At 44.8% G+C, this 27,788-nt stretch overlaps 1 protein-coding gene and 1 long non-coding RNA gene across 3 annotated transcripts in view; one reads left to right on the top strand and one right to left on the bottom strand.

Annotated features, from left to right (window-relative positions):
• Window positions 1-27,788, top strand: part of LOC111933310 (uncharacterized) — a 186,863-nt gene that overhangs the window by 154,347 nt on the left and 4,728 nt on the right. The window contains exons 23-37 of the mRNA XM_086843258.1: window positions 1,517-1,645; window positions 5,339-5,467; window positions 10,508-10,636; window positions 12,226-12,354; window positions 12,837-12,962; window positions 13,902-14,030; window positions 14,202-14,330; window positions 15,420-15,551; window positions 19,694-19,822; window positions 20,694-20,819; window positions 21,230-21,358; window positions 23,503-23,634; window positions 23,917-24,045; window positions 24,699-24,824; window positions 27,296-27,424. Coding sequence (XP_086699384.1) covers window positions 1,517-1,645; window positions 5,339-5,467; window positions 10,508-10,636; window positions 12,226-12,354; window positions 12,837-12,962; window positions 13,902-14,030; window positions 14,202-14,330; window positions 15,420-15,551; window positions 19,694-19,822; window positions 20,694-20,819; window positions 21,230-21,358; window positions 23,503-23,634; window positions 23,917-24,045; window positions 24,699-24,824; window positions 27,296-27,424 — 1,932 coding nt within the window. The remainder of the gene's footprint in view (window positions 1-1,516; window positions 1,646-5,338; window positions 5,468-10,507; window positions 10,637-12,225; window positions 12,355-12,836; window positions 12,963-13,901; window positions 14,031-14,201; window positions 14,331-15,419; window positions 15,552-19,693; window positions 19,823-20,693; window positions 20,820-21,229; window positions 21,359-23,502; window positions 23,635-23,916; window positions 24,046-24,698; window positions 24,825-27,295; window positions 27,425-27,788) is intronic.
• Window positions 5,609-10,509, bottom strand: LOC111933312 (uncharacterized). Of its 2 annotated transcripts, XR_015274233.1 has the most exons (3): window positions 10,070-10,509; window positions 9,804-9,951; window positions 5,609-9,261 (listed from the first exon to the last, which is right to left on the bottom strand). It is a non-coding gene; the product is annotated as an uncharacterized LOC111933312 (long non-coding RNA). The 2 variants fall into 2 exon arrangements; XR_015274232.1 differs by having other exon boundaries at window positions 5,609-9,951.

The raw sequence follows: 27,788 nt of genomic DNA, 5'->3' as shown, positions 1-27,788 counted from the left end.
CCCCTGGCAGGAGCTCAGGATCTCTGTCGGGGTGGCTGGATCCTGACACGCATCACAGCAGCCTGTGCCTGCTGGAGCAGGGGCAGATTCTCTGTGCTGTGGACTGTGAAATCATTTGTGAAGTGCTCTGACCCTTTTCCATCACCTTGAAAAGCCTCAGCTCTGGGCTAAACACCGTGGGCCTGAAGGGAGCCCTGCTCAGAGCCCCCTTGCTGCCCTGCAGCACCATTTCCCTTGCACAATTCTCGGACTGAAATTTCAGCTGAAAAGGAAGCATGGAGAAGGATCAAGCTTTTAAGGCACAGAACACCTCTATGTATTTATTTGCTAAATAGGGATGTGCAGCTTTGGGAAGAAGAAGGGATTTCACCTGTGAGTGCAAAAAAATAAATTCCAACATACATTTAAATAATGTCCCATTTTTTTACTCCTTGAAAGCAAAGAAGTACTTTGAAGAGAAAGAGGTACCTTGCTCTTCTCCCATCTCCCATCCCAACTCCTCTGTAAAACAAACAGTTGGCAGAGTCCCTGAGCTGCAGGAGCACCTGAATTCATGCCAGCTCCAATCACTGCCCACCCATGGCACCAAACAAACAACACCAAACCCACCCCCCTATTCCAGACATGGAGCTGTCTTTGAAGACTCTCGTTTTCTGTTCTCTCTGATTTCTTCCAGATTGCCTGAAAATCACTTTGTTGCTGTAAATGCTAAAATCATGGGCTTCTAGAAGAGATTTGGCAATAATCTCCATAACTCATTTAGAGGGATGTTCACAAGACCTTCAAACATGAGTAGAGGCCCTGTAATACTGTATTTAGCCAAGTCTATCTCTATGTTTCAGCCTGTCCAAAATATTCAATGTGAATTAGGCAACTGGCCCTGTTCTTAATTGATTTTCCTATAATCCTGGAAGAAATTATTTTCATTCTCATATGTTTTCTTTCTTCTGATGGCAAGTACCATGCAAATCTTTTAAAACTCCTCACATTAACTGCTGTGGAAATGTAATTGTTAATCTGTCCCCCAGATGTAATGTTTTCACTTGGATTTTTCAAAGCAGAGCATGAAAGTAAAGTGTACAGCATTCAATTTAGAGCTTTGTGAAGGCAACCAACACATTTCATATTTTTTCCAGCTTTCTGGGGAAAGAGGATTTGCAGGAAAATGGAGGAGTTTCTCCCCTTCCAGATGATGAAGTCCCAGAGGAGATGTGCACAAAAGCAACTCCAGACCAGTGGGCAAAGCGTCATTGTGCAGAACCTGTGAAGTCTCAGGCTTTGTTAGTTTTCTGTGCAGAATTTAGTGTTTCAACACTCTGGAATTTTTCTAAAATAGATCTGAAATGTAGCCCAACTTACCTGAACCTCAAGGGAACACTCAAATCTCAGTTTTAAGCTGTTACCTTTACGCCTTGATTATTTTGGAAATAGATTTCCCATGTATGTAAAAACTCCCCATTGATCCCTGGTGTGCTCTGGCATTAACCCATCACTGGTTGTGATTCCTGTGCTGCAGGGTGCCCCGAGGGGAGCTTTGGCCCTGGATGTGAGTCCAGCTGTCAGTGCCAGAACGGAGCCGCCTGCGACCACGTCAGTGGAGCCTGCACCTGCACGGCGGGCTGGACTGGAACCTTCTGTGAAAGAGGTACTGCTGCTCCCCCTGGTCCCTTCAGGATTCATGGAGAATTTGTTTTGGTTTTTATTCAGAGAGCAGGTTTTTCAACTGACAGCATTGGATCTAAATGAAACATTGAACTTTATTGGAAGCTGATACTGAAATGTGAACTCCCCTCCTAACTCGGCAGAGCATCGTGCTGGGTGCCAAATGTCGGGCACATGTTTTCACATGGTTAAAATTAAATATATGCTCAAGGCTTCTGCTGTATCACATCTTTATGGACACACTTTTCAAGCAGAGTGCCACAGTTTGAGCACAGAGCAGGGAGATGCTTGTTCAGCCTTATGCTTGCTTGTTTCTAGTGCCTCCCTGAAGCGATTTCGAGAAAAACATGGATGTGTGCATTATCCCTGTGGAACTCTTTAAGAACAGATTCACTTCTAACTTAAATATGTCCAATACTATTCTACCTAATCTTCTATTACCTAGTCATTTTGTAAGGTGCTGCAAATGTTGGACTGGATTCTTTAGCTACATTATGGTGAGTCAGTCTGTGGCATTGTCACAGGAGGCTGCTGTCGTGCTGCATCATTTTGCAGATTTTTTGTATAAAATATACAAGAGAAACAACACAGGGCCATTCAGGCACTGTGAAAGTTCTGTGTGGGTGATTGAAGATTCTGCAGATTATGGTACTTGAACCAAAGTCACAACTATTTTTCATGGAAAGCAGCTTTATCAGCCAGGTTCAGCGGCGAGGATGGAGGGAAGTGGCAGCACTTGCAGGCAGCTGCTGCCCTCTCATGGGAAGGAAGATGCTCCACAGCCTGACCAGGAATGTGGCTAGGCATCCACCGGCTGGAGTTGCTAGTGCTTGTTGTTGTTTCCCTCTCATTCTTGCCAGGGACTATTATACAAAATAAATACTCTTTCCAAGGCTCTGCTGCAAATTTCACCTTGGAATTCATGGTATCTCCGCTATGTCCCTTTTTAATATAATTTAGCTGAAATCTGTTTTCCTAAATCTACTATTTTTTAAAAAAATTATTGTATTTTTATTGGGGAAAAAAAGAAAAGGAAGTCATCTGTGTTGCTGTGTAAATCCCTTCTTTCAGCAGAAAAGAGGCCAAACATCCTTTGTCAGAATAGGTGTGATGAACATGGAGAAGACTGGGTGATTCTATTGGTGGAAAAAAAAAAGAACAAATCTCAGCTTCCAAATCAGTCATGTTGGACATTTTTATCTTTTATTTAAGTCCTGAAGGAAGATTGTGGAGGGGAGAGTGAAATTCAGCGCTTTGTAAAACACCGTTTCCGCATGTTTTCTCTCAAGAAGGCAGAGTGTTTGCTCTCAGCTGACCTGGGTTACCTCTTAACTTAGGAAGTTTTAACCAGAACAGTTTGGCAGCTTCCAAAAGACGCCGAGGGAGGAAAACATGTGGGTGGTTTGCCCTTGGTAGAACCTTCTTGGCACCTTCTCTCGGAGGAGCTGTAGCGCTTCTGTTTCGAGTGACTGGGAGACTGGCAGGGTTTCCTTCTGGCAGGGATGTGCTTTTTGCCGTCCTCTTGGCAATCCACCCACGTTGGCCAGGCTCTGTGCCTTGCAGGCAGAAATTCACATCGAGCCCTGGCGCTGCAGAGTTGCCTTGGACTTCAAACATCCTGCTGATGCCTCAGCCCGGGGCTGGGAAGGACTTCTCAGTCATCACAGAGATGTTGAAACTGAGACTTTTGCACTTCTGAGTTCAAAGTCCTGGGAGAAGACAGCCCCTTACAAAATCTGATTTTGATTGATATTAATAATTAATATCACCCCTGCACAGCAAGGGTGTTTGAACCTGCAGTTGTTGCTTTTGGTATTTTGCATTGTTGCAGCATGGGATCTGGATTCAATCTGAGACTGCAGAAATACAAAAATTTGCCATCGGATTTTTGGTTTTCATTTGGGGAAAATTTCTTTTCATTTTGGTGGGAAGGTGCTTTTATTTTCATTAATTTGCTGCCCTCAATATGAATTAAGGCTTCATAGGTTTAGGTACCAGCCCTTGTTGCAAGACACCACTTCAGTGACCATTTCCAAGCTTATTTGCCACAAATTTAGTAATCTCTTATTAATATTTATTAGAATTGTTAATGTAAACTTAATCCTTGCTGAGTCTCAATCTATATATGTCTGTCAGTAATACAGATAACAACCAAAGCCACACCATCATCATCATCATCATCACCCCCCAGCACAGGACAATTTCCAAGCTCACCCATAGCAGGAGACACTTTTGCTCCAGGGCTGCTGTTTCATGAGACCTAGCTGTAAATTATTCAGGAGCTGACTGAACTTCTGTGCTCTGAGCCACAGGATGCTGACAAAAGACCTCACACTCTTCAAAGTACTTTTGTCTGTCCATCAGCATCTCAGTTCTGCTCTGCCCTGAGTCACCTTTGATCAGCTGCTCTTCATCTGGTACCACTCAGTGGTACTGCTGCCTCTGCAGTTGTGCTGTGGTCACATATAATAATGATGGGGAAGAACAAAGCTATCAAGACACTCTCTGAAAGAAAATTAGACGTTTCTGAAGGTGGTACATGCCTGCTCCATCTTTCAGCCCTGCTCAGTGCTTTGTGAAAATGAACCTTGTGAATCTTGTGACTCTTTCAAAGGAGTTTCAAAAGCAGCAAAACTGTTTCAGTTGCAGAGTAGGTAACGATGGCAAATGAGGCTGAAAACAAAATAATCTACAAAGAAATGATTTCAGTCTGTGAGAGCAATCTAGGAAAGGCTTCCTTTGAATTTTCTTGAAAGCAGCAAGTGATACAAGCAGAACAGTGATGAAATAATGTAGGTCTCTTCACAAGGCCTCCCATCACCAAAGGAATTTTTGGTGGATGCTGCTAGCAGTGCCACCAGCTTCCATATCTGAGCAGAGAACGTTATGTGCTTGGGCAGAAGGTGCCAGAGGGACCCAGGGAGTTGTGGCTGGTCCTGAACTGAAGCAGCAGCCAGTGTCTCTGCACTCCTGGGTTCTGCAAGGGCAGGGATCACAGCAAAGGTGGCTTTGTAAGTCCTTTCTGTCCTGTTCTGCAGCATTTGGGGTATGATGTGGCCCACTGACAAGCACTGATCCTTATTTTCACTGCTGTCAGCACCGATACAGATAAAAATTGAGTCCATGGGGCTGTACTCCCTTAGTCCAGGTTCAGTTCCAGATGTAGGAGCAGAGCTCCTCCAGCTCCCTGGGGTTGTTTTGCTATGTTTAATTTGTCTTGGGTTTCCTTCCTCATTCACTTTGCCAGTTTTTCATTTCAGCACTGAACTGCACCACTGTGGCTCAGGTTCACTGTAAAAGAATCTTTAGGAGAGTGTCAGGACAGTAAATGGGAGCAGAAGTTTTGCATTGCCAAAGGGAGGGAGGTCAGCAGGGATGGCTCTGGAGTCCTGTATTATGTTGAATTATTTCCTCTGTCCATTACAGAGGCACGAGGAACAGCTTGTGTGAATCCAGCTCCATCCTCTCACTCGTTTTATGGCTTTTCAATATTCTCAGCCCTGTTTTCCTGTGCAGAAATCTGTTGCTTGTGTAAAAGGGTAACATTTTTCCAAGATGCACATGGCAGAACCGGGCAGGCTTAACCCTTGATGCATCTGTGCAAAGACGAGATGGAGTTTATGCAGCAAAAAAAGAAGCAGGAGCTGTGCTAACAAGGAATGTTTTGTATTTCCAGCTTGTCCAGACGGATTCTTTGGGATTGACTGCCACCAGGTGTGCAAGTGCAAGAATGCTGCTGGCTGTGACCACGTGCTGGGATTGTGCCACTGCCTCCCAGGCTGGCTGGGGGAGAGCTGCGAGCAGCGTACGTACACCCCTGCTCCCAAACCCCTCTGGGAATGGGGATACTGCCCTGCCAGGGTTCACTGCCAGATAACTCACCTTCCTTCCCAAAGATGCCAAAAATGAAACTATTTTTGGTGGCTGTGTAAAATCATCAGCTCTCTTTATTTTTTTTTTTACTTGACAAACATGATAAGCATCAGGTTTTAAATAGCAGAGCTGTCTCCTGCCATATGACAGCTCCCTGCTTTTTATTTTTGTGTGACATTAAGTGATTAAATGTTGTGTATCTGTTTCTGGTGTATCTCATCTAATTATCAATTATAAAGTGTCAGATTACAACTGCGCAAAGTAGAAAAATCAGAGCTGGGAGCATTTTGTTATTTGAGCGTGGCAAAATAGTTTTAAAATAATTATTATAAAATCTATTTGTTTTAAAATAAATATCAGTTTCCTAGATGTTCAGAAGTATGGATTATCCCACAGTTTTTAAGCTAAACAAGTGCTTGTGAGCATACATGTATAAAATTGGCTATTCTGAGAAATTTTTCACTGCATTTCATGGGAAATTAGGTTATTTTCTTTAGCTGCATGGCTTTACATATGGAGATCACTGAGTCTATTTGCAAGGCTTAGCAAATAAGTGGTTTTTTTTAAGATTTTCAGGTTTTAGCTTCTCAACTTCCTTGTTTTCTTTTAGGATGATGTCATGGTCTAAACTTGCTTTTGAAAATATGAGTGCTGTCTGCAGGACTGGGGTGTAGAGCTGGGCTCCAGGGCAGCTCCACAACGAGCCAGTTCTGCTAGGGAACACTTCTTTAATTCATGGGTCATGGCCTTCTGCAGTAGAAAAGTGGTTTAATTTAGAAAATCGAGAGAAATGTGGCTTGTATTGAGGCAATGCTGTTCTCCAGCCATACACTCTTTTATCATCAGCCCTGTCTGAGGGCAGTGCTTGCACTTCATATTTTCCCCTCATTTTCCCCCACCACTCAACACAGCTTATCTCCTGAGAAGGCTTCTCCTGCAAAATCCCCTGCTCTTTTGTCTACAGGTGGGTCAGTTCTGCTGAATCTTCCCAATTTTAGACACTTTTTCCAACATCCCACCACTGCAGGTTTTTGCCTCCTCATGACACTTGGCTGTCCACCTCCCACCACCTGAAGATGCTGGGGGTAACCCAGGCTTTGAGTGTAGAAGAATGGAGTGAGCACAGAACAAAAGCAGATCAGAGTCACTTACCTATCCCACAGATCAGCAGAGGTGCTGCTGAGCAGGTACAATATTTGCTTGATCACAGCCCATTCTTCCTGTCGAGCCACAGCATTGGCAGTGTGTCACTTTTCCCCCTCCCCAATCCTTAGCATCAGGGATGGGAAACTTTGCTACGTATTTCATTAAATTCAATTAAGAAATGCAGTTCCTTCTCCATGGCCTCTGGTGCCCTGCCCTACTCACAGTAGGGGAAAAACCCTATTTATTATCTTGTGCTAGAGCCATTAGACTTTGTGCTGGGTCGATTTATTCCTCCTGCTGGTGAAGGTGCCAAAGCCTCTGAGGCCTCTTGAGAGAGAGGTCAGTTAACAGTGCAGGGTGTCTCCTCCTTTTCTCTTGGCTAAATGAGGGATCTTCATTTTGATTTTACAACTGGGCCTCATCCACGCTGCTCCAGAGCAAGGCAGCTAGGGGTGGGAGACAGCTCAGCACTCCCCATCCTCCCAGGGTGTTTAATATTCACCTTGCCTGTTCCTGGGACCCGCCAGCTCCAGCAGCTGGAAGGACAGCACTCGTGTGGAAGTAATCAGATTGCAGGCAATGTGCTAGAGGATATTGAGGAATAATTTTGGCATCATGGGATTTGAATTGATCCTAAGCCAGCCATGCAGTGAGTTTTATACTCTGCTATCTAATTACAGGCAATCCGGACAGTGATGCCTTTTGTTGAAGCTGCCTAATGCTTTCCATTACCAGACTGTGGGTTTCAGTTGTTTGAAAATGAATTATGTTAATCTGGGCTGAAATCTGCCAAGCAAGCTCTGCCTCAGCTTCAGTTTGTGCTCGGAGACTTTATTTGGGGATTTTTTTTAAGTGTCCACCTGAGGTATTTTAGGTTTCCAATAAAGAGGCTTAGGAAAAGTATGTTGCCTATTCTCTTTATTTCTTTTTTTTTTTTTCTTTTTTTCGTTGTTTTGTTTTAATGAACTGTTTCACTGAGTGCTGTGATACAGAAGTGAGGACCTGATATTTGGCATTTCTTTGTGATAGAGATGTAACCTGCCTTTCTGGATATTCCATTCCTGGAAGTGTTCAAGGCCAGGTTGGAGGGAAGGAGCAACCTGATCTAGTAGTGGCATTCCTGTTCATGACAGGGGGGTTGGACATTGATGATCTTTAGGGCCCCTTCCAAACCAAACCATTCTGATTCACTGCAAATTCATCCAAAGTTTGCAAACTTAAAAAAAACCCAACCAAACCCTCCAAAAATCTCATGTTGCATATGGTCTGTAGCAGATGTACACAATTCAATGTCTGAATTTTGCCTTAATTCTATCAGTACTAAGCATGCCTCTTTCTGGAGCTGTTGGAGCTCAGCAGAATCTTCACTGAAGTGGCTCCTTGTGGTAAAAAAGAGACCACACTGGTTTGAAAAATAAATTACTTCAGAAAAATTTGCTCAGCCAGAGGCACTGATAACAGGGGTTTGACATTTCATGGTGTGTGAGCACTTGAATTTGCAAATTCCCTGTTCTTTTAAAGCTAAAGCTTCATTTTGTGGAGAATAATCCACAGAAGTCACTTGAAAACAAAGCTACTGGACACCCTGTAGAATATTAGAGCCCATCAGTTTCCTGTGCTCCTGGGCACTTTTGATGGCTGTTGACTTCTAGTCTGGCAGAAAAGTCTCCAGTTTCATGTGTTCCTTATTCTGTGTGCAAAAAGGGATTTTAAAGACTGCAAACAGATAAATCGTCCTCTTGCAGAGGAAAGACACCAAGAGGAAAGTTTTTAACCAGGAAGAAATCTATTAATTTAAATCTTTGGATTAAGTTATCCCTTTTGTCTCATTGTGAAGAAGGAAAAGGCCCAGGTATATTTGTACATTCACTTGTGGAACACCATGAAATAGCTTCAATATATCACTTTTTTTCCTTAATCTTCAGAAAAGTACTTTGAAAATCAGGATTGTCCCACCAGGAAGCAAAAAACATTTGTGTCTCTCCAGTAGAATAGTTAAAATTTTCTTCTCCAGAAATTTCTGCTTTCTTACCAGAATTTTCACAGAAACACTCTATTGTCTTTTTGGTAAGTGTAACAAGAGCTTTGCACACATACTCCAAAAACCTCACACAAACCACTGCTAACCAGTCAGGGGATCTGGTGATGAGCTGGTTTTTCCTTTGGCTTGATTGTGCTATAGTGCTGGTCTCTATTGTGGAAATATTTAGTTCTGCTCCCAAAAACGGAGCCAGAACTCTGTAGATGTGCTGAACTTTTCACTTGGCAACCAAGCTTCATTTGCAGAACAAACTTTTAGCTGTGATGGGACTGAGCTCCTGCTCTTTCTTGTGGTTTCAATGTGGACGAGGTCCAAGCGATGACAAGAACGAGCAGTGTGGAAAAGAAGTCCTGGGAGAAAATGGTGTCTGAGAACCAGGCTGAGAAGTTGGAAGCTCTCAGATGGGGAGAAAAGGGCTGAGAATGGGTCAGGGGCTGTCAACCTCCAAGATCAAGGTGGTTTCACACCTCCCTTCTGTCCCCAGGGTCTTGCTCTCCCACAGCACTGCATCATGTTCACATCATGATGTTCACAACACCCTGAAAGGCAGAGAAGTTCAGTGAAAATGCACTGTTTAGCTGTGAAACATGGAAGATATCCCATTCAGCAAGGGCAGGACACTCTCCTGGGGCTGGGATCCAGGCTTTATTTGCCTCTCCAGTGCATTCCAGAAGTGCTACAGGGATGAGGGGCTCTGACAGGAGCCCCTGCAATGCAGAACAAAAACAGTGCAAGGAGGAGATCCAATTCCATCACCCCTCTTTGTATTATTTTGGATGCTATCTGAAGAAAACAAGGTAGCAGAACTGTTTGTTTTCCACCATTCAAAGCTATCCAAATCTCCAGTGCAATGGAGACTGCAGGAATTTTATCACTGCCATTTTTCATGGGCAGCAGCACTGAAAGCAGAGCGTTTGCTTGCGAGATGACTGCGTTAAGTTTTCACCTGGGAGCCAGCTGCTTAACCAAACTCACTGAAAATATCACCCCTCTCTGACCAAAGAATGAGAGTCTGGCTGAGCAGAGGCACCCAGCTGTGAAAAATGAACACTGAAAACAATGAAGTTGTCAGTTCTCTTACCAGGATGCAAATAAATACCAGGGCTGTCAGGCTGGCAGTTCTGCTGGACCATTAGTTTAGCACAAAGACGTTCTGCAGAGCAGGGGATGACAGCTGATCCATCACCTCCAGTGGTCCAGCCCCTCCATAGAAACCTCTTCAGAATGGGCTGTGAAACACATTTTTAACCCACATTATTATGTTAAACTTTCATAAGACACATTATCTCTAAACTGGAAGTGTTGCAGATGTGGTCGTAGTTTGCAGAATTATTTTTTTCTAAATACCTTTTGCAGTTTATGTATTGGCTGCTCTTGTGGACTTAGCAGTGCTAACAGTTGAACTTGATGATCTTAAAGGTCTTTTGAAACCTAAATGATTCTCCTATTGTCTCTAGAGTCAGACATGGTTAATATATGGGGTTTTATGTTCATTTATTTATTTATTTCCAGGGATGGTGAAGTCACCATACCTTGAAGTGCTCAAAAAATGAGTGGACACAGCACTTATGGTATTTGACCAAAGGTTGGATTGATGATCTTGAAGATCTTTTCCAATTTAACGATTCTATGATTTTATATGAGCTTAGGCGCTCTTATGATGTGAAAAGTGTCATTGGAGCACAGCTCCAACCTGATTTCCCTGGCTTTGAGTTGCATCTCGTGCTTGCTCTGGGCTTCCTTGGACGCTTCCTGATGGGGTTTTATGGAATTCTGTCGTTGCAGCCTGCCAGGGGAACAGCTACGGGCCGGGCTGCAGGAACTCTTGTCACTGTCACAACGGAGCTCTCTGTCACCACGTAACCGGGACGTGCCTTTGTAGCCCGGGCTGGAAAGGAGCCACCTGCCAAGAAGGTACAGCTGGAAATTCAAACCTCTGCCTATGGATTATAGGAGGGAAAAATAAAACCTGTGTTTGGGGAAAGCTCACTGGTATTTTAGCTCTCAGCTCATTGCCCTGTGTTGTCACTGGGTTTGGATCCGCACTGACGTGAATTTGTCCATTAAATTAATCCATGACACTGTGTAGGATCCCAGGGCAGAAGGGTGAAACAGTCATAAAGTGGAAAAAGACCTGATTTTGAAGGCTGATGAAGGGAGAAAAGGTCCATAAACCTCCCAATTATGATGCTGAAATAAAGCTGCTTCTTTTCCATGGCCTGCTTTACTGTCCCATGCACCAGACTGATCCTCGGCATTACCTTGTGCTGTTCCAGACAGAGCCTAAATCCAGAACATGTGAAAGGCATTGAGCCTTCCAGCCTTGGCAATCAGACCCGTACTTGAGGCTCAAATACAAGTGCAGCTCCACAGAGCCTTAGGAGGAGGCTGGCAAAGAAAGGCTACACTGTGGCATTGCACATCCTAATCCATGCATCCCAGGCAGTAGGAAAAGTCTGTCCATGCCCCGTGCAGAAGCTCCTTGTTCTGTGCCTTCCCCACGAGATCCCTGGGGTGGCAGAAGTACCATGGAGCTGGGAATGCTGCTGTGGATGCTCCTGGGTGAGCGGGGATTTAGAGTCAGCACTCAGACTCTCCCCTTCAACATCCCAAGATTGTTAGGGAAAGGGGATGAAAGCTGGCAGGGGTAGAGTGATATTTAAATGTAGCACATTCCCCTTTTAAAACTTGATATGAAGAGGCCTTTCCATGAAGGATTTAAAAATTGGGAAGGTACTGAACTGTTCTTGATGACATGTACAGCATGACCTAAATTTTAGTTTTCTCCAAAGGCCGCAAATACAAAACTAATGCAAAAGTTACAAAAGATGTTTCAAACACCCCTTTTTAAATACATGTTTGGGGATTTCTTTTCTATTTGAAGTGAGGAGGTAGAATAATTGTGTGAGGCTTGGGCAGCCATCCTCTGGTGCCTGTACTTTTCCAAGGTGAGAGCTTGCCCCTGTTTTCATCTTAAAGAGGTGTCACTCTGGCATGTGGCAGAGGTGTGTGGTTTTTTGCCAAAAAATTAGGTTCTATCCATAGAAACTGGTTGTGATAGGCATCAATAGACTTGCCTAATTAAAATTTGGTAAATGGTGAAATATCATCAGCTAGCTGTGGGCAGCAGGGTCAGTTAGAGAAGGAGCTGTGATTTTAAGAGGACTGTACAAAGAAATTCTGAGAACAGGGAAATCAAGAACTGCACTCCCCAGTGTTGAGAAAGCTGGAAAGAACCAAAGAAATGGGTTTTGTGGGTACAAACAGAAAGTCTCAAGGTTATTTGGTGGGTCACTAATTTGCTTAATCACCTACTTTGTTCCAAGACCAGTTTTATAGTGGTTGGAGTAATTCCTTATTGGTCGTGTCTCCGTTTTTGCTTGGTTGTACCTCTCAGAGCATCTTCCAGGGCCAGAAAGGCTGCAGGGTGGGAGAGGTGGTGCTGAACCTGTGTCCTTCTCCCGCACTTCCTGATGGAAGTTTTTCCCTGCCTTCCTTCACAGCCTGTCCCCCCGGGTGGTACGGAGTGAACTGCCTGCAGCGCTGCCTCTGCCACGGCCAGGCCACCTGTGACCCTGTGAGTGGCGAGTGCCAGTGTCCCCAGGGCTGGACGGGGACAGCCTGCGAGCTGGGTGAGTCTCACCACCTCCTCCAGCACCTCCCTTCAGTCACTCTGAAAGGAAGCTCACTTGAGCTGGGGGTCTGCTTTGAGACAAGCCAGAGGAAGAAGGAGACAGAAGAATGGAAAAGTTAAAAAGTTAAAAGAACTGGGGTTGATTAGTCAGAAATGAGAAGGCTGAGGAGAGATGTGATATTGGTACTTGAACATATCCATGGTGCTGGAAACTTGCTGGGCAGAGGAGATGGATAAGCTGTTCTTTGTCCTTTGGGAACGGGGACGATAGGTAATGAGCTCCACTTAAGGAGAAAGAAACCCCTAAAGATGAAAATGGTGTATTTCTAGATAATTTTGCCAAGGGAGGCTTCAAAATTTCCTTCACTGAAGGTTTTTAGGCCCAGTTTTGGTGGCTCATGATGTTGCAGAGGCGTGAGGGAGTTCCTGCTGGGGTTGCTGCAGCCTTGGACCCCATCAGACTCCCCCATCCCGTTTCAGAGTGTGAGGACGGGCAGTTTGGAGAGGGCTGTGAGCAGAACTGCAGCTGCCACCACGGGGTGTGCGACCAGTCCTCAGGGAAGTGCCTCTGCCACGCTGGCTGGACCGGGGACCGCTGTGATGTTGGTAAGCAGCTCCTTCTGCAAATCCTTAGTTTTAACCATCAGCCATTTCTGCCAGTTTTCTATTTCCTGTCTTAAATTTCCAGGATTCTGCAGGCCAGTAAGGAATTATGCCCTCTCACCCCATCTCAGACCCACAGGCAGGTCTCTGCCCAGCCATGCCCTTGTCCAAATCATTTTATCTCCTCTACCTCTGTTCCCTGCCTTAGAAAATGAAGGTATTTCTCTACCTTACACACTCAGGGAACAACACATGAAAGGGAGGGAGTTTTAAGGAGAATTTGCCAGATCAGCCACCTCTGTGGGTCATTGAGGGGAGCTCAGCAAACTGGACTGTGATGGTTCAGATAGCTCAGATGTGGCACATCACCCAGATTTGACACAGCTGTTTGGCATGCTTAGAGCCATCTGAATCCCTGAAATAAGGATGAAATCTCATTCATAGGTGACTTAAAACATGCTTTCAGCTCACCCACTGAGGTGCTGTGCTTTTAGCACAGCTTTCTGAGGTCTCCTGAGGTGCTGAGGACTCAGAAAGCTTCGGCCACCAGTGTGACCCATAAAGCCTTCTCAGTGCCCACCTCCCTTTCTCTTTGGTCACTTTACAGGGACCTGGAAGGTGGAAGCAGTTCCTGGGCACAGTTCAGAGTGCTCAAACAGCTGTCCCTGTGTGCACAGCTCTGTCAAAGCAAACAGCATCACCCTCTCTGTGGAGCCTGGATTTGCACTCCAGGCCGTGACTCGGTCTCTGCAAACTTTGCTGTGCAGACTCGTTAGCAGCCAGCATTAAGCACTTCTAATATTTTTAATATCTTCCCCTTCACTGATATTTTCTGGCCACGCAGTCTGCTAAACATACTCCAGAGCAGGAGCTGGGGCAAGGAGGATCCTGGCTGATGGCCAGCGGAGCTGCTGGTAGAACGCTCTCTCTGCTTGCCCCCAGCCTGTCCCCCGGGATTTTTCGGGAAGCGCTGCGAGGAGCGGTGTGACTGTGCCCACGGCTGGTCCTGCCACCCCCAGAGCGGAGCGTGTCACTGCCACAGGGGGTGGCGAGGGAAGCACTGCGACAAACGTGAGTGAGGGCAGCGCCTCGCCCTGGGGCCCGCAGCTCCGGGCCGCGGCCGGCTTGTCTGCACCCCCTCCTTCGGCGGGGCCGAGCGGGAGGTGCTCGCAGGGATGGGTGCGTGGAGGGGGTGGCTTTGTCCCGTCCTGCTGGCCCTCACAGGCTTGGTGTCCCCTGCAGCCTGCCTGCCGGGCCGCTACGGCGCGGGGTGCGGGCGGCGGTGCCGCTGTCCCGCGGGAAGGCCCTGCCACCACCTGACGGGGGCCTGCGGCTGTCCCCCGGGCTTCACCGGCCACGGCTGCGACAAGGGTGAGTTCCTTATCACACCGCAAATACCTCCCTCGGCGGCTAAGGCATAAATGGATTTCTTGAATCAGAACATGGGGATGTGAAGCCTGAAGAGGGAGGGGACAACACGCTGACAGGAGGGAAGATGGCCAAGGGCTGCTTGTCCCTCGGCCGAGGGGTTTGGCCAGCTCTGAGCTCTGTGCCAGCGCAGTTGGGGCTGCTGGGGTTTGCCCTCTCTGTGCTTGAAGCTGTTGCACTGGCAGGGAGCAGCCAGGGGCTGAACTGCCCCCAAATGGGCTGAGGATGGAGCCCAGCCCTGCCCACTGTGCAGGCAGTAAAGCAGCAGCTCAGCTTTTCTTGGCCTTGTCCCTGTGCGAGGCTGTCTATTCCTGCTCTCAGAGCTCGTGGAAGGGACATTTTCTGGCTTTTCTTAGCATGGAGTTTGGTCCCCCAGAGCTGTCGTTGGAAGCAGGCTCCTGCTCTGACCCCAGCTGTAACACCCTGGTTTTGTTCCCCCCCCACAAAGCTTTTCCTGAGCCCTGTTTTAGCCAAAGGAGAACCAGCAATAAATGAGAATTGAAAGGACTGACATCGGTGTCCTGTATCCTCCACCAGAGGACTCTAAATGCTGACCCACAACCAGGGCAGCTTAATGGAAATGAGATGTAAGAATTAAATGTGGAAAGTCCAAAACCTGTAGGCAATGTGGCTGTCAGCAGGCAGAATGAAACCAGTGGAGATGTTGATGTCACAGCAGCTTTGCAAGTTTAAACTTCTGCAAAAGGTAGAATGTCTTTATCCACATGCCTGGTCCCTTGGGAATTATACTGTTATTTTAGTCAATTTTACCTGACATTTCCCTATGATTTTTTTTTCTAGTGACAAGAAAATTGTATCTGGCCCTTGACAGTTGGGCACAAATTGACTGAACAAAACAAAATCAAGCAGTCAAGTAACCCCCAAGTAAATGTAATAAATCCAAAGTCCCGGAGGAGAGCGTCATTCCGTAGGCAGGGATTTTATTTAATAAATTTCAGCCCGCTCTTTGTTTGAGTGCTATATTTACCAAGACAAATTTAATTTATTGGTTTGCATTTCTTCTTCCCAAAGCTTGTCCACCGGGCACGTATGGGCAGGACTGTCACGGAGTGTGCCAGTGCTCTGCAGAGAATCAGGAATGTCACCCTGTCACTGGCCACTGCTCCTGCAGCCCGGGCTACCACGGGGCCCGCTGCCACCTCCGTGAGTATTTTTGGGGGTTGCTGCCTTTCTGACAGAGAGCTGAGTCTTGCAGGAGCATCTGCTGGTGCTTTGGGTTCATCTGTGTAAGTACAGTGACTGAAAGAAGTAGAGGTTAATTATAATATAAAAGTTACAGTATTACAAATAAGTTGCAGTACAGGAAGTAAGCATAGGGTGGGTTAATTGACACTAAAAAAAGTAGTTGTATTACTGCAAGGAATTAATTTTAAAAAACATTTTCTAAAAAAAATTAATAATGTTGGTTCAAAAATGTAATTAATTCAATCCTTCAAATTAATTTTTAAAACCACAAGATTTACCAGCTAAATTCTTTCCAATCTCATGCCACGCCAAAGAATGTAAAGATCATTCTCTGCATTGCATCTCTCAGCTACACCTGGATATTGCACAGCTCTCTCATTTCCAAATACCAAGTCCAAAATACTTCCCGAAATCTCTGCGTGCTCAAGTAAGGACAAATGGTTATGAGAAAACAACAAGCTGAAATTGGCAATAAATCCAAGTGATTCATAAAGTCCTTTCAGTTGCAGAGCCTTCTGAGGAGCAATCAAATTAAACCAACTGTTACTCTGGATTGAAAAATGGTGACTAGTGTAGAGGACAAAATGCCAACTGGCCCAATGCTCCATCATAAAAAATATTCCCAGATCCACATGGCTCATGCCGGTATTTTAGGACATCTGTAAAGTTGTTTCTGGTGGAATGTGGCAACTGATAAGAAACATATACTAAAGCAGCCAATAAAGGAGACAGTTAATTACCTTTTTATTTACAACTTTAATTTTGGTTTTACTCCACGGCTTGTAATAGTCTCATTTAGAGGAGAAAAAAAAGAAAAAAAAAACCAAGCTGTTGTCTTTCTTGCTCAGTTTTTCTCTCTTTGGTGAGTGTTGATTTCTCTTTCTTGGGAATCCAGCACAGTTCTGTTTGGCTTAATTGCTTTTTGGGCTGACAATTTGGATACAAAAGCCAGCTGTCACATGTGCAGCTCTAGTAAGGGTTAAACCACTGTTTTATAGAGAACAGAAATAGGAGAAAGACTCCCCTTAGGGATGGGCCTTTGTATTGCCATCACGTCATCACAAGTTATTCTTTAAAATATAAATTATAAATAAAACACAAAGGATTGATTCTGTCCTCCTCTGTGCATCAGTTTTTGCTGTGAGATCGAAATCTGGCCTTCAATGTTGGGGCTGGAGCCACTTGGATCCATTATATATTAGATTATAATAAATGTTATAGTAGAGCAGTAGTGGAGATCAACTATTTAACAGGATCATTTTAAAAGACTTAATCATGGTCAGCCCATTACCTTTATGTAGCAATTTCTCTGTGGCCATTACCTGTGTGTGTAGCACTAAATCTCTCATTACAGTAAATGTCCTCAACCTTACTTAGATACTTCAGGTTTTATTTCAGAATTTTAAAATTGAAAGCATTAACAATTACACTGAAGTTCTGATAGAGAAGGTATAAAAAGATTTGTTGCAAAATAAAATCTGTATTTTGCTGTATTCAGGGGGGATTTTTGCCATGGATTTCTGTGTAGCTGGGATTAAACCTAAAGATTTGGTTTAGATTTGAGATTTCATAGTGTTTTGTACTCTGACATTCCAAAAATATACAGAAGATTCTTAAACACAGGTTGTTAGATATTTATTGGAGAAATAATAAAATGATGGAAGCTCACAGAAAAATACTTATCTATGTTGGTGTTGTTCCTGTTGTCCCCTGTGCCACTCATAGACAGCCACACAAAACAGGAGAACAGTTAATTGTGAGTTATTTCAAGTTTAGGTCAGTGGAGGGAGAGATTGTGGGCCTGATGCTGAAGTGACCTACTGAAAACCAAGGGTGGCTCGCGTGACTTTGGTGGGAATACTCCAAGTTCCTGCTGTCCTCAGTACAGGGAAAGCTGAGGCTGCTCCAGGGTGAAGAAGCTCTCGATAGAATATTAAAACCAGCGCAGGGAGCCGCTCCCAAATGGGCTCTGGTCCAGTCAACATGTGGTTGGATGCTGCTGGAAACAGTTTCTGGCAACTGTTGCCGTATTTATAGTACAGTGAAAAAAGGGTTCAAGAAAGTATCTATAAAAGGTGTAGTTGGCTGGGAAGTCAAATTTCCAGGAGCCAAGAGCAACGGGGCTTTCATGTTCTCAAATTTTGGAGTGAGGAGCTGAAAAAGTCTCTTGGCAGGGTCCAGAGCAAGAAGACAAACTAGCAATAAGGTTCTCATCACTTGTCCATAACTTGCTGGATGGGCAGATCTACTTGTTAAAAGGAGTAAAAAGCAGTAAGTGATGGTGGAATGATTAAAAAAAAAAAAAAAGCATGGTATGTTTCTGTGACATTGACTGGGCTGGGAGATCTCACCAGCTTCACCCTCAAGCTGTAGGTGACAGGATGTGTCAGAAGGGATTATTTGACAATGTGATTAATAGCATTGGTCAGAAAAGCCTCAGTATGTGCAATTGCTATGGAAAGATTTAGGAGCTCTTGGTCATGACAAACCCACTCAAAGCAGAAGGAAAATCAGGAAATGAGGTGGAAATCTAGCTGCCACTCCTTTGTTCGCAGAAAAAACATAAGTCAGAAGTACAGGAAACCGTTAAATTAGAAAATGTCTTTATGAGATAACTGGTGGTGCAAGAATAGCCCTCTTTGCAAAGGCAGAGCCTACTGAAATGGTGGGACATGGTGCAAATTGCCCTTGTTATCTGCATCAAAATTCTTCTGCAAAGTACTAACAGATGAGGTGGCCTTGTTATTGGCCATGTGCACATTGCAGCAGCTGAACATGCCCTGAGTGTGCTGCTCCTTCTCCAGCCAAAATACAGGAAATACTGCAAGGACAAAGAATTTGGTAAGGAGGGAATTACTGCATCCTGTTCAGTAATGGAGCAACTACTGCTAGCTGTGAGCTAAGGAATAGCTCTGACAGCTTTGCCAGGGAGAAGCAGCTGTCTTTTGGAGTCTGGGACACAGAATTAAAAAATAAAGGAGAAAATCCAAATGATGACCAAAAGGAAAAGAAGGAGGAAAAGAGATACTCACATAGAGGAATTAAATCATTGAATCTGGATGAGTCCTTAACTTCAAGTCTTGATGGGAATGAAAGAGGTGTTGCAGGGCTCACTCCTTGATGCCAGGGCTTGCACGTGAAACAGATTTTGCATCCTGGCAGATGGAAGCACTGATGACAGAGCATTCATTGAGAAGAATCTGTGAGAAGGGCTGGGGAGAGTATTTGCATGTTATAGAAGCATGTATCTGTTTAGTCCTGATGATCTGCTATCCTGGTTTGAGCAGAAGCCAACGTTCAGTTTTATTTTAAAAGGCACCCCTTCAAAGCTTCCCCATAAGCTCTTCCTCACTATTGAATAGTTCAGAAAAGCCAGAGATTTCTCCAGCCACTCAGGCCACACTTTTGTGCCTTTAGGAAAGACAAAATACATGAAGTTATTTATGCACAGATTGCAAGGGATCTGTTGCTTGGAGACGTGAGCAAATATATTTTCAACCAGGTTTCTAAAGTAGCCAGACTTTCCTTCTGCCAGGGAAGAGAAGGAAGGGGTAAGCAAAGAAATGACATTTAGGGGTAGTAGCACAAGTGGAACTGTTGGATGATGATCATGCTGCTCAAGCACCAGCTCCTTCTTCCAGTACACTGGCAGAAATGGCTCACAACTTCTCCCTGACTTGGGCAAACCAGGTGGCTGCTGCCCAAAGGAAGAGGGAGAATGACCCCATCTCTCTTTCTGTGTAGGAGGGAAAGAGGGAATACACTCATCTGGAACAGAAACCCCAAGAGGAAAACCTCTGTAGAACAGGGCTTGTTTTTCTTGCTGCTGTCACATAATGGGAATGGGAGAGCACAGAGCCAGGAGCAGCAGCACTCAGTCCAGCTCTCCAGGATTTGACATTACAATCAGTGCTGTCCCAAAGGCACATTGTCCAAAGCAGCCATCTGCTCCTCAATGCCTACTGACCCTCTGGAGATGATTAACGTTAGAAAATGAAAATCAAACTTCGCTTGAAAGCAACAAAGTGCTTAAGACGTGAAATGCAACAGGCCCAGTAGCAACCTAACCTAATTGCTGGGTATTTTTTCTTTTAAAACAGGGTGTCCAAAAGGTACTTATGGTTCAAACTGCCAAAATCCCTGTAAATGCATGAACGGAGGCCACTGTGACCCTGCGTCAGGAACGTGTGATTGCGCTCCCGGTTTCATCGGAGCCAACTGCAGCAAAAGTAAGCCAACATTCATGTTCTGCTTCTGTCAAAACACAGCAAAGAGAATCATTTGCATAAGAGCTTGTCAGAAGAAAAACAGACAGATTTCAGCTACCTCTTCCTTGAATTGTAAATCAGGATTCCAGCTTTGTAAAAAATCTCTTGCAAAATATTTTCCCTTGCTCCTGCATGCATAGAAGCAAGGACACTTACCCCAGGATTACAACCTGCTTGCCCAAATTTATTTCTAGAGCCAGCTCAGCATGAATTGCTCAAGTTCCTTCTTCCTGTCCAAAATTTCAAGGTTGAGAAATTATCTCAATATTTTGCTTCACACTGTGGTGCCATTAGTTTCAATAAATGGGAAAAAGATCAAGTTTTGTCATGGCAAAACTGGTAAAGACTCCATGGCAACCCTACTACTACTTCTCTGTTTCAGAGCTAAATGGTGTGGCTGAATTTCTGTGCTGCTTCCAAAGCTCTGCTCTCTGTTATGTTCTCTTCACCTTATTCACAGAAAGGCAATGTTTGAATGTTTGGTTTCCCATACCTTTGCTCTTCCATGTTGGGCAGCATCAATATTAAGGAAGGAAAGATGTTTTAAACTGGGAGGATGAGCAGCTGATATTTCAGTTGTACATTCACTCTTCTGATGGGAAAGACAGTAAATATTCCATGTGAAATCATGGATTATATTTATAATCACAGGTAGTCTCAGAAGGTAAAGCAGTTGTGTCTTTGGGTGGGTTTTGGCTTCATAGTTGATGCTTTGAAGTGCATTAGGTGGAATGAAAACAAAGCCAGCTCTTCCCCTAAGGTGATGGCTGTGTTAAAAATGAAAACTGCCAATGGATCCTCTGGGTGTTTAACAAATGCTGTGTTCCTCCAGCTTGCCCTGAGAGCCGGTATGGGAAGGACTGTGCCCAGTTCTGTGCCTGTGGCAGAGGTCAGTGTGACCCACGGACTGGCGAGTGCACCTGTGCCCCCGGCCACACGGGACCTGCCTGCCAGCAAGGTAACAAAGCAGGACCCAGGTCACCTCACCAGCAGGTGACACGTTTAAAATACCCAGCAAATAAACTCAGTGCCAAACATTGTTCACAGCCAGTTCCCTTTGCTGATAACGCTGCAGTTTGCAGTGCTCAGCCTCCATCCCTCCTCGCTCTATCACCCAGCCTAATCCTGCCCACACCTCCCTGCCACCCTCGGTGCCAGGGCACCTCCAGGAAGCTGAGAGGATATGTCAAGCTCAGAGTGTTTGGGTGAAATTGATAATAATCATGGAGCAGTGTCCCACCACAGGGAGACTCTAATGTCTTGGGATGCATTTGGGGAGCATGTGTCTGTATTTATTCCCTGTCACCTTCATCCTTTTCTTGGGGTGCTAATTTTTGGGTTTTTTCAAACTTTGTTAATTCTCTGTAGTGTGTCCCCAGGGACGATATGGCCCCAACTGCCACCTGACATGTACCTGTCAGAACGGTGGCATCTGTGACCACGTGGATGGCAACTGCACCTGTGGGCTCGGCTGGACAGGAAGATCCTGTGAGAAAGGTGATTTCCTGCTTCCCTGGCAGTGGATTTGTACATTCAAACTGGGACTTGCAGTGTCCCCAAACACCCACAGATAAGGACAGCTTCAGAACTGCCCCTAGTTAGAGCTTCAGGTCTTTTCTCAAAGAAGTTTCCTCCTGAGTCCTGCTCATTAATTCCCTTGCACATTCCTTATTTCTTCTTCACTCCATTATTTCTTCTCCTGCGCAACTTCTGTGTTCTTTGTTCATAGGAATGTTGGGTTTTGTCTTGTTCCAGGTGATCCTCTGAGCAGCAGAAGCTATGTCTTCCTCCTCAGTGGTTATGTTCTCTTTCATTTGACTCTGGACTGGAGTCGAATTTCCCATGTATTCACTTCCCAGATGTTCTGATAATATCTATCCAAAGTAACTGAGATTATCCTGCTTTTTCACCCTCACTTCTCCATGACAGCTGTCTCTTGTGCAAGACAAAGCACTCTTAACAGAATAAGCTCATATCCTACTCCAGAATCTCTCCTGTCAGCCCAGACTTCCCACAACTGTCATGCCCTTCTCCCAAAAACAATTCTGCATTTCTGTGTTCCTGTTTTTCTCTGTAGGTAAGAGATATCTGTATAGTTATGGACTTAAATGTTCAGGAAAGCACAAGTTTACTGGTATGAAATGTAAGTAAATAGTTCTGAATACATATTCAAGAAAAATGCCATCATTAAATCATAACTGCCGTGGCTCAAGCTCCCCAACACCCTAATAGGCTCTCATTTACAACATCTCTGTCCCTGACACCTGTAGAATATTCACCTCAAACTCCATCTGTATCTGTACCAAGAACTGGCTGTTAGAAGGGTGTCCCCCTATATAAAAGTCATATAGAAATGACACTTTTTAGCAGCATTCTGAGATGCAGTTGTTTCACTCTGCATCTGAGGAGACTCAGAGCTCCACTGGGCATCTGTGTGCAGAGGAGGAGCAGGGAGGAAAGGAAAGGTGCAGCTACTCACAGTGTGAATCCTGTGAGGATTCAGTGGGCAGTGAATGTTCTCTGTGGACAGGCTCTAAAATATTTGCACTTCATCAATATCTGGCTGACCTAGCAAAGGGCAACTGTGTCCATCTGCATTTGTCTGTTCCTGGAGATCTCTGTAGTCACCCATAGGCTGAGTTGGGGCTGCCAGACCTCAGCAGGGTGGTGCAAGTGTCCCCACGTGGAGTAGTGGATTGTGGGTGTGTCTCATAGATAAAGCATCTCTGGAGATGTGCACACATTGTGTAAGGGACTGTGTGTTTTATCGCTAGAGAGAGCTTCACTATTTATCTTTCGACAGAGGGAGTGAAATTATTGGAAAATTGAGTCTTCATCTCCACAACAGTGTGGGATTGAGTGTGTTGTGACTGGAAATCAAAGACAGCTAATCAGGCATCCTTTTAATAGAGATGAGATGTGAAGTTCCTGGAAGATCCTGTCTGGCATTTGCAGAGTTCTCAGTCTGATTATTTGGACGGCCACGCTCGTTTAAGTTCGTCTGCCCAGATTCAAATTATCCCAGCAGTGGGAAGTTAACTTATTCAGAGATGATGCTGAGGTTAATTATATTGGCACAGTCCCTTCTGCATGACTTGGCTTTCGGTAATTTGAGACGTGTTTGCTTCTGTAAAAGCAGATAGCTCATTATACATGGACAGACTGTTGCTATGTGTGAAAAGGATCCTCCTGGTTTTATTAGGAATTCGAATAGTGTGAACTCCAATGATAACACAGAGGAGGAGAAGCTTCATGTTTTCCTTCACACTTTTTAAGTGCCTAAAAGAAAATATTGCTGTGGATAAAGAAAGAAAAAAGAAAATCTAATTTATGCCATTCACTACAAGGCTTTACAACACATGGTGCGGGTTCAGCATCGAGTCTGTGAAGAGAGAAATCGAAAAAGGCAGGCTGTTAAAAGGATCAGGAAATTGCTGTTCAAACATCTATATAACATAAAAGATTTCTCACCAAAGTATGTAAATGCATTGTACAGAAATCCTGTGTCTTCATAACAAATATTCTTTGGTCTGCAAATTATTCTCTGGGTATCATCTCTTGACAATGCTATCTAGCACATATGAGCTTTTCTGGGTGAGGGCAGTGATTGTTTGTCTGTTTTTCTGTCCATGTCCTGCCAGCAGAGTGTCTCCCCGGGAAGTATGGGGCTGGCTGCTCCTTGGACTGCCCGTGCCAGCACAATGGCACCTGTGACAGGTTCACAGGGTGCTGTAGGTGCCCCGAGGGTTTCTACGGCCACTCCTGTGAGCACAGTAAGTGGAGGCACTCGGGGTAATTGTCACAGGTCTGGGGCTTCAGGGTAGTCAAAAAAAACCTCACTGGTTCAGTTAAAATTTTGGGGATGTCCCAGATCATCCAGCTCCTTCCAGATCTTACATGTCTCCGATGCTGGGTGGTACAAGTTTAAAAGCCCATGGCATTATTAGAGTTAAGTATCTTTTTTATTGGTTGCCAGGGAATGTCACAGAGAATACAGAGGATTTGAATGGTGTGTATGATTTTCTCCATGAACCTTCTTCATTTTAATTTTTCAGGATGCCCCCTTGGATTTTATGGGCTGGGCTGTCTTCAGGCCTGTGCCTGTAAAAATGGAGCAAGCTGTGACGCAGTGACAGGACAGTGCCTTTGTCCTTTGGGTTATCATGGTGTCCACTGTGAAAAAGGTACTGCTACACCTCTGATAGGAAAGAAAAAAGAAAAGGGGAAAAAATAACAAAAGCAGAACTCAAATAACCTCTTATAGTTACTGAAATATTTGTTGGGAGACACTTCTTCCATAGTTTGAGCTTTGTGAATATCCTGAAACACTGAATTTGGGACAGATTTCCTGTTAGAGAGCTGGGTGTTCCCATTCCCTTATAAATTAACTAATCTGGTTCCGATTAATACAGTGAAAGTCCTGGTCTCCATGATGTCTTACAGCAATGAGTTCCACATGCCATTTATTAAAAATAAGTCCCTTTTACTGATTCTAAATTTGCTTCTAAAACTCCAAATAAGATTATTAAATAGGTGCATGTCAAACCTATTGAGTGTTATGGAGAGGTTTTCTAGAGAGCTCTAATTAAAAATAGAAGTGCCAGCTACATTTCTGGGACAGATTTACAGATAGCTTTGAGAAGTTAGATTAGGCAACCCCAACGGAAGGAGAGCTCATATAAATATTGTGCCCATTGCACTATGTTTTATTCTTCATTAAGCTTGGCATTTACACTGATTAATTTATGAGCTTTCCTCTGAGTTCTCCTGGGAAAACTCTGGGTTTAATGTACATCTTGCCACTCAAACTGCATCTGAAAGGTTCTCTTGCTGTCAGGCTGTGACAGGGGCTGGTTTGGTGAGAGGTGCCAGCATCAGTGTGACTGTGGAGATGCTCCTTGTGATCCAGAGACTGGGAAGTGCCTTTGCCCACCTGGGAAGACTGGAGACAAATGTGACATTGGTAAGGGCATTTTTTTTTAAGGGCTGGACTGTGTATAGTTAAACCACTCTGACCTGTTGGTTTCAGAATAACTGTAAAAGGACATTTGTTCAAGAAATTGTTCATTGTAGAAAATTGCTCTTTAGGGTTATCAACACCTTTATCAGCAGGCTTGTACCTCTTGATTTAATCAATATTTAAATTGATATACTGATAGGAAAACTGTTCATGGGTCAGCTGTAAAATGTCATTTACCCTGAGGTTTGGAGAACACAGGCTGGAGAAGAATAGACCAAGAAGTTTTGCAAATGTAGTGGGGAGGACTCCAGAGGGTGCAAGGGCTCTAATTTCCACACTGACCCTTTTCAGACCAGTGCAAAAGTATGTCCAGCTCTGGATTTGCTTCCCCTGGAGGCAGGATGGAATCCCCACAGATGAGGGTAGTTGGGCTGCAGCAGCTGTGCTTGCCCCTGGCCTTCAGAGGCAGCCCAGGAACTTTTAACCCAAATGCTTGGGCTGTGTGTTGTCCCACAGGAGCAGGATTCTTCTGTAACAAGGATATAAAAATAGGTGAGAAATTTTTCCTGTAGGGAAAACCATCCCCACTGCTGTACCCTGATGGGGTTGGGCACAGGGTTGAGAGGGAGATTCCTGAGCCAGGCTCTGGTCACAGCTGTGACTGATCATAATTCAGGGCCAGGCTGGGCAGAGCTCGGAGCAGCCTGGTCTGGTGAAAAGTGTTCCATGCCTGTGGCTGGAACCAGATGAGCTTAAAGGTCCCTTCTAACCCAGGCTATTCTAGGATTCTGTGGTTATGATGGAGCAGGTTTAGAGCAATCACTGAAATAAAAGGAATTGCAGTGGTTAAACTGAGTGTCAGAAAACATTTGTGATCCCAATGCTGTGACAAGATAAAAGGAGTGAACATCCATGTGCTACTGTGGAGCTTCACCAGGAGCCAAAATCCTCCTGAGCCCCTGGAATAGAGGGGAAATATTTTTTCTCCTTTTGTTCTAGGATGGGGCAGAAATTGATTGAAGCAGGCTGTTATTAATACAGATTGCTGTGAGCTTAAGCATTAGTGCAACTTGCAAAACTAAAAAGCATTTGATTCCCTCTGTGCAGTGTCCTGTGGTCAGGAAATGAAGCTCCCAGTCTTCAGCACTGTTCCAGTGGGAACAGGAGCCACCCTCACTGCCCACACAGCCCCAGGTGTCCACAGGCCTTTCCAGTAAAATTTTAGGCAGAAGTGGAACGCAAGGGGGAAGCTCAGCACCAGAAACGGGAATCGAGGTTTTCCTCCTTGCAAACTCTGCAAGTCTTTTTTATTTTTCTTAAATCAGTTAGGGTAGCCCCCATCCATGAAAAGCTGTTATGGGGTAGGTTTTATTTGCATTTTTATTTTCAATTAGGCTCAGTTCATCTGTGATATAACTGTGAGCAGCTGTGACTGTGCAGCAGCCATAAAGATAAAAGGCCTGATTTTAATTTGAACTCTGGTAAAGCACCCATTAAACAGGCAAAATGTTAATTAAAAAAAAAAAGGGGAGAGAGAGAGAGAATATAACAGATTTTTATGGGCGTTCTTTTTCTGTAGTAAATTAACATTGCAGACTTTCAAACAGATGTCTTAAATACACATTGTTATTAACATGAAAATGTGGTATTACATAAATTAAAATCAGGTCCAGAGGTGTTTGGGGAGACCTTTTCTCATAACATTTCCTAATTGAAAAGGCCAAGCTCAGAGCACACGGGGCGAGTTCTCCCACGTGCTGGGGCTGCAGCTGATGCAGGGCATCAGGCTCAGCAGGACTTTATTTACCTGAGGGTGCTCATGAGAGAAGGCAAATTCCCTGCTTACAGGGTTTTTCAGCAAGGTGAGGACCTTTGTTTGCTGCATGTTTCACACCCTGCTTTGTGACCCTGCTGCTCACTTTCCTTTCCTGCATGTCCTCTGATGCATAAAAAATTGCAGTGAGGACTTACCAGCCTAGCTATGAAATGTATTTGCATTTGGAGGTGAGGTTTTTTTGAGAGTTTAGTTTGCCAGGAGGCAGCAGAATTGTGCAATCAGAGCAAGACATGAGTATCTATAAAATGGATTAATTCTCAGTGTCACATTCTGTGAGAGAAGGCTCTTGGCCAGCACGCACTGACAGCCCAGCCATGCAGGAGAGACGGGGCAGGAGATAATATGGATCCAGGATGCTGACAGCAACTTTCCTGAGCAGATCCCAAGATGTTCTCCACTGAGCTGTCAGCCCCTGTTTTTACACCAGTAATGATTTCCATTCTGGGAACCTCTTCAGGACAGCTGGGCTGCAGCTTGGGCAGAGCATGCGGCAGACGAAACTTGACGACTGCCGCGCTTTCCCAAATGTCATGTTTTACTGTGAGCAGATGTAGGTGTCTGAGCAGCTTCCTGATCCCACAGAAGGGGGAGACTCCCAGGAGTGTTCACCCTGTCCCAAACCCTCCTGTCCTTGCAGGGTGCAGGCCAGACCGGTACGGCCCCGGCTGCTCCCTGCGGTGCCAGTGTGCCGGCAGATCCCGCTGCAATCCCCACAACGGCAACTGCGCCTGCCCAAACTCCTGGATGGGGCCAACCTGCAGAGAAGGTAACCAGGCTGGGGGTGCAGCCTTTCCTGGTGGGATAAAACACGTGTGGCCCATGCTGGTGGTCCGTTTGGATGGCAGTGTCAACCCATTGGATTGTCCAGATAATTTCTCTTCTTAATGAAATAAGAGTACAGAGGGAAAGTTTCCTCTCGCTTGTAGTCTAATCACAATTCCTCCTTTAGTTCAGGAATAATTTTGGGAACCTTCTGATTTGGAGGTGTTTTACAGTTTTGCCTACACTCTGCCTCTGTAAGGAGGCTGCTGTAACTCCCTCCTCTACCTTCTTTTCAAGGCTACCATTTATTGAATTATTTAAGTGTAAATTGTATAATCTATATAATATTTCAGTATTAGGTTATATGG

This window comes from Cyanistes caeruleus, chromosome 10 (assembly GCF_971803275.1).
Source record: "Cyanistes caeruleus chromosome 10, bCyaCae1.hap1.1, whole genome shotgun sequence".
In the NCBI taxonomy this organism is placed as follows: Eukaryota; Metazoa; Chordata; class Aves; order Passeriformes; family Paridae; genus Cyanistes; species Cyanistes caeruleus.
Note: the sequence above shows the minus strand (reverse complement) of the source record. Positions and strands in the feature narration are given on the sequence as shown.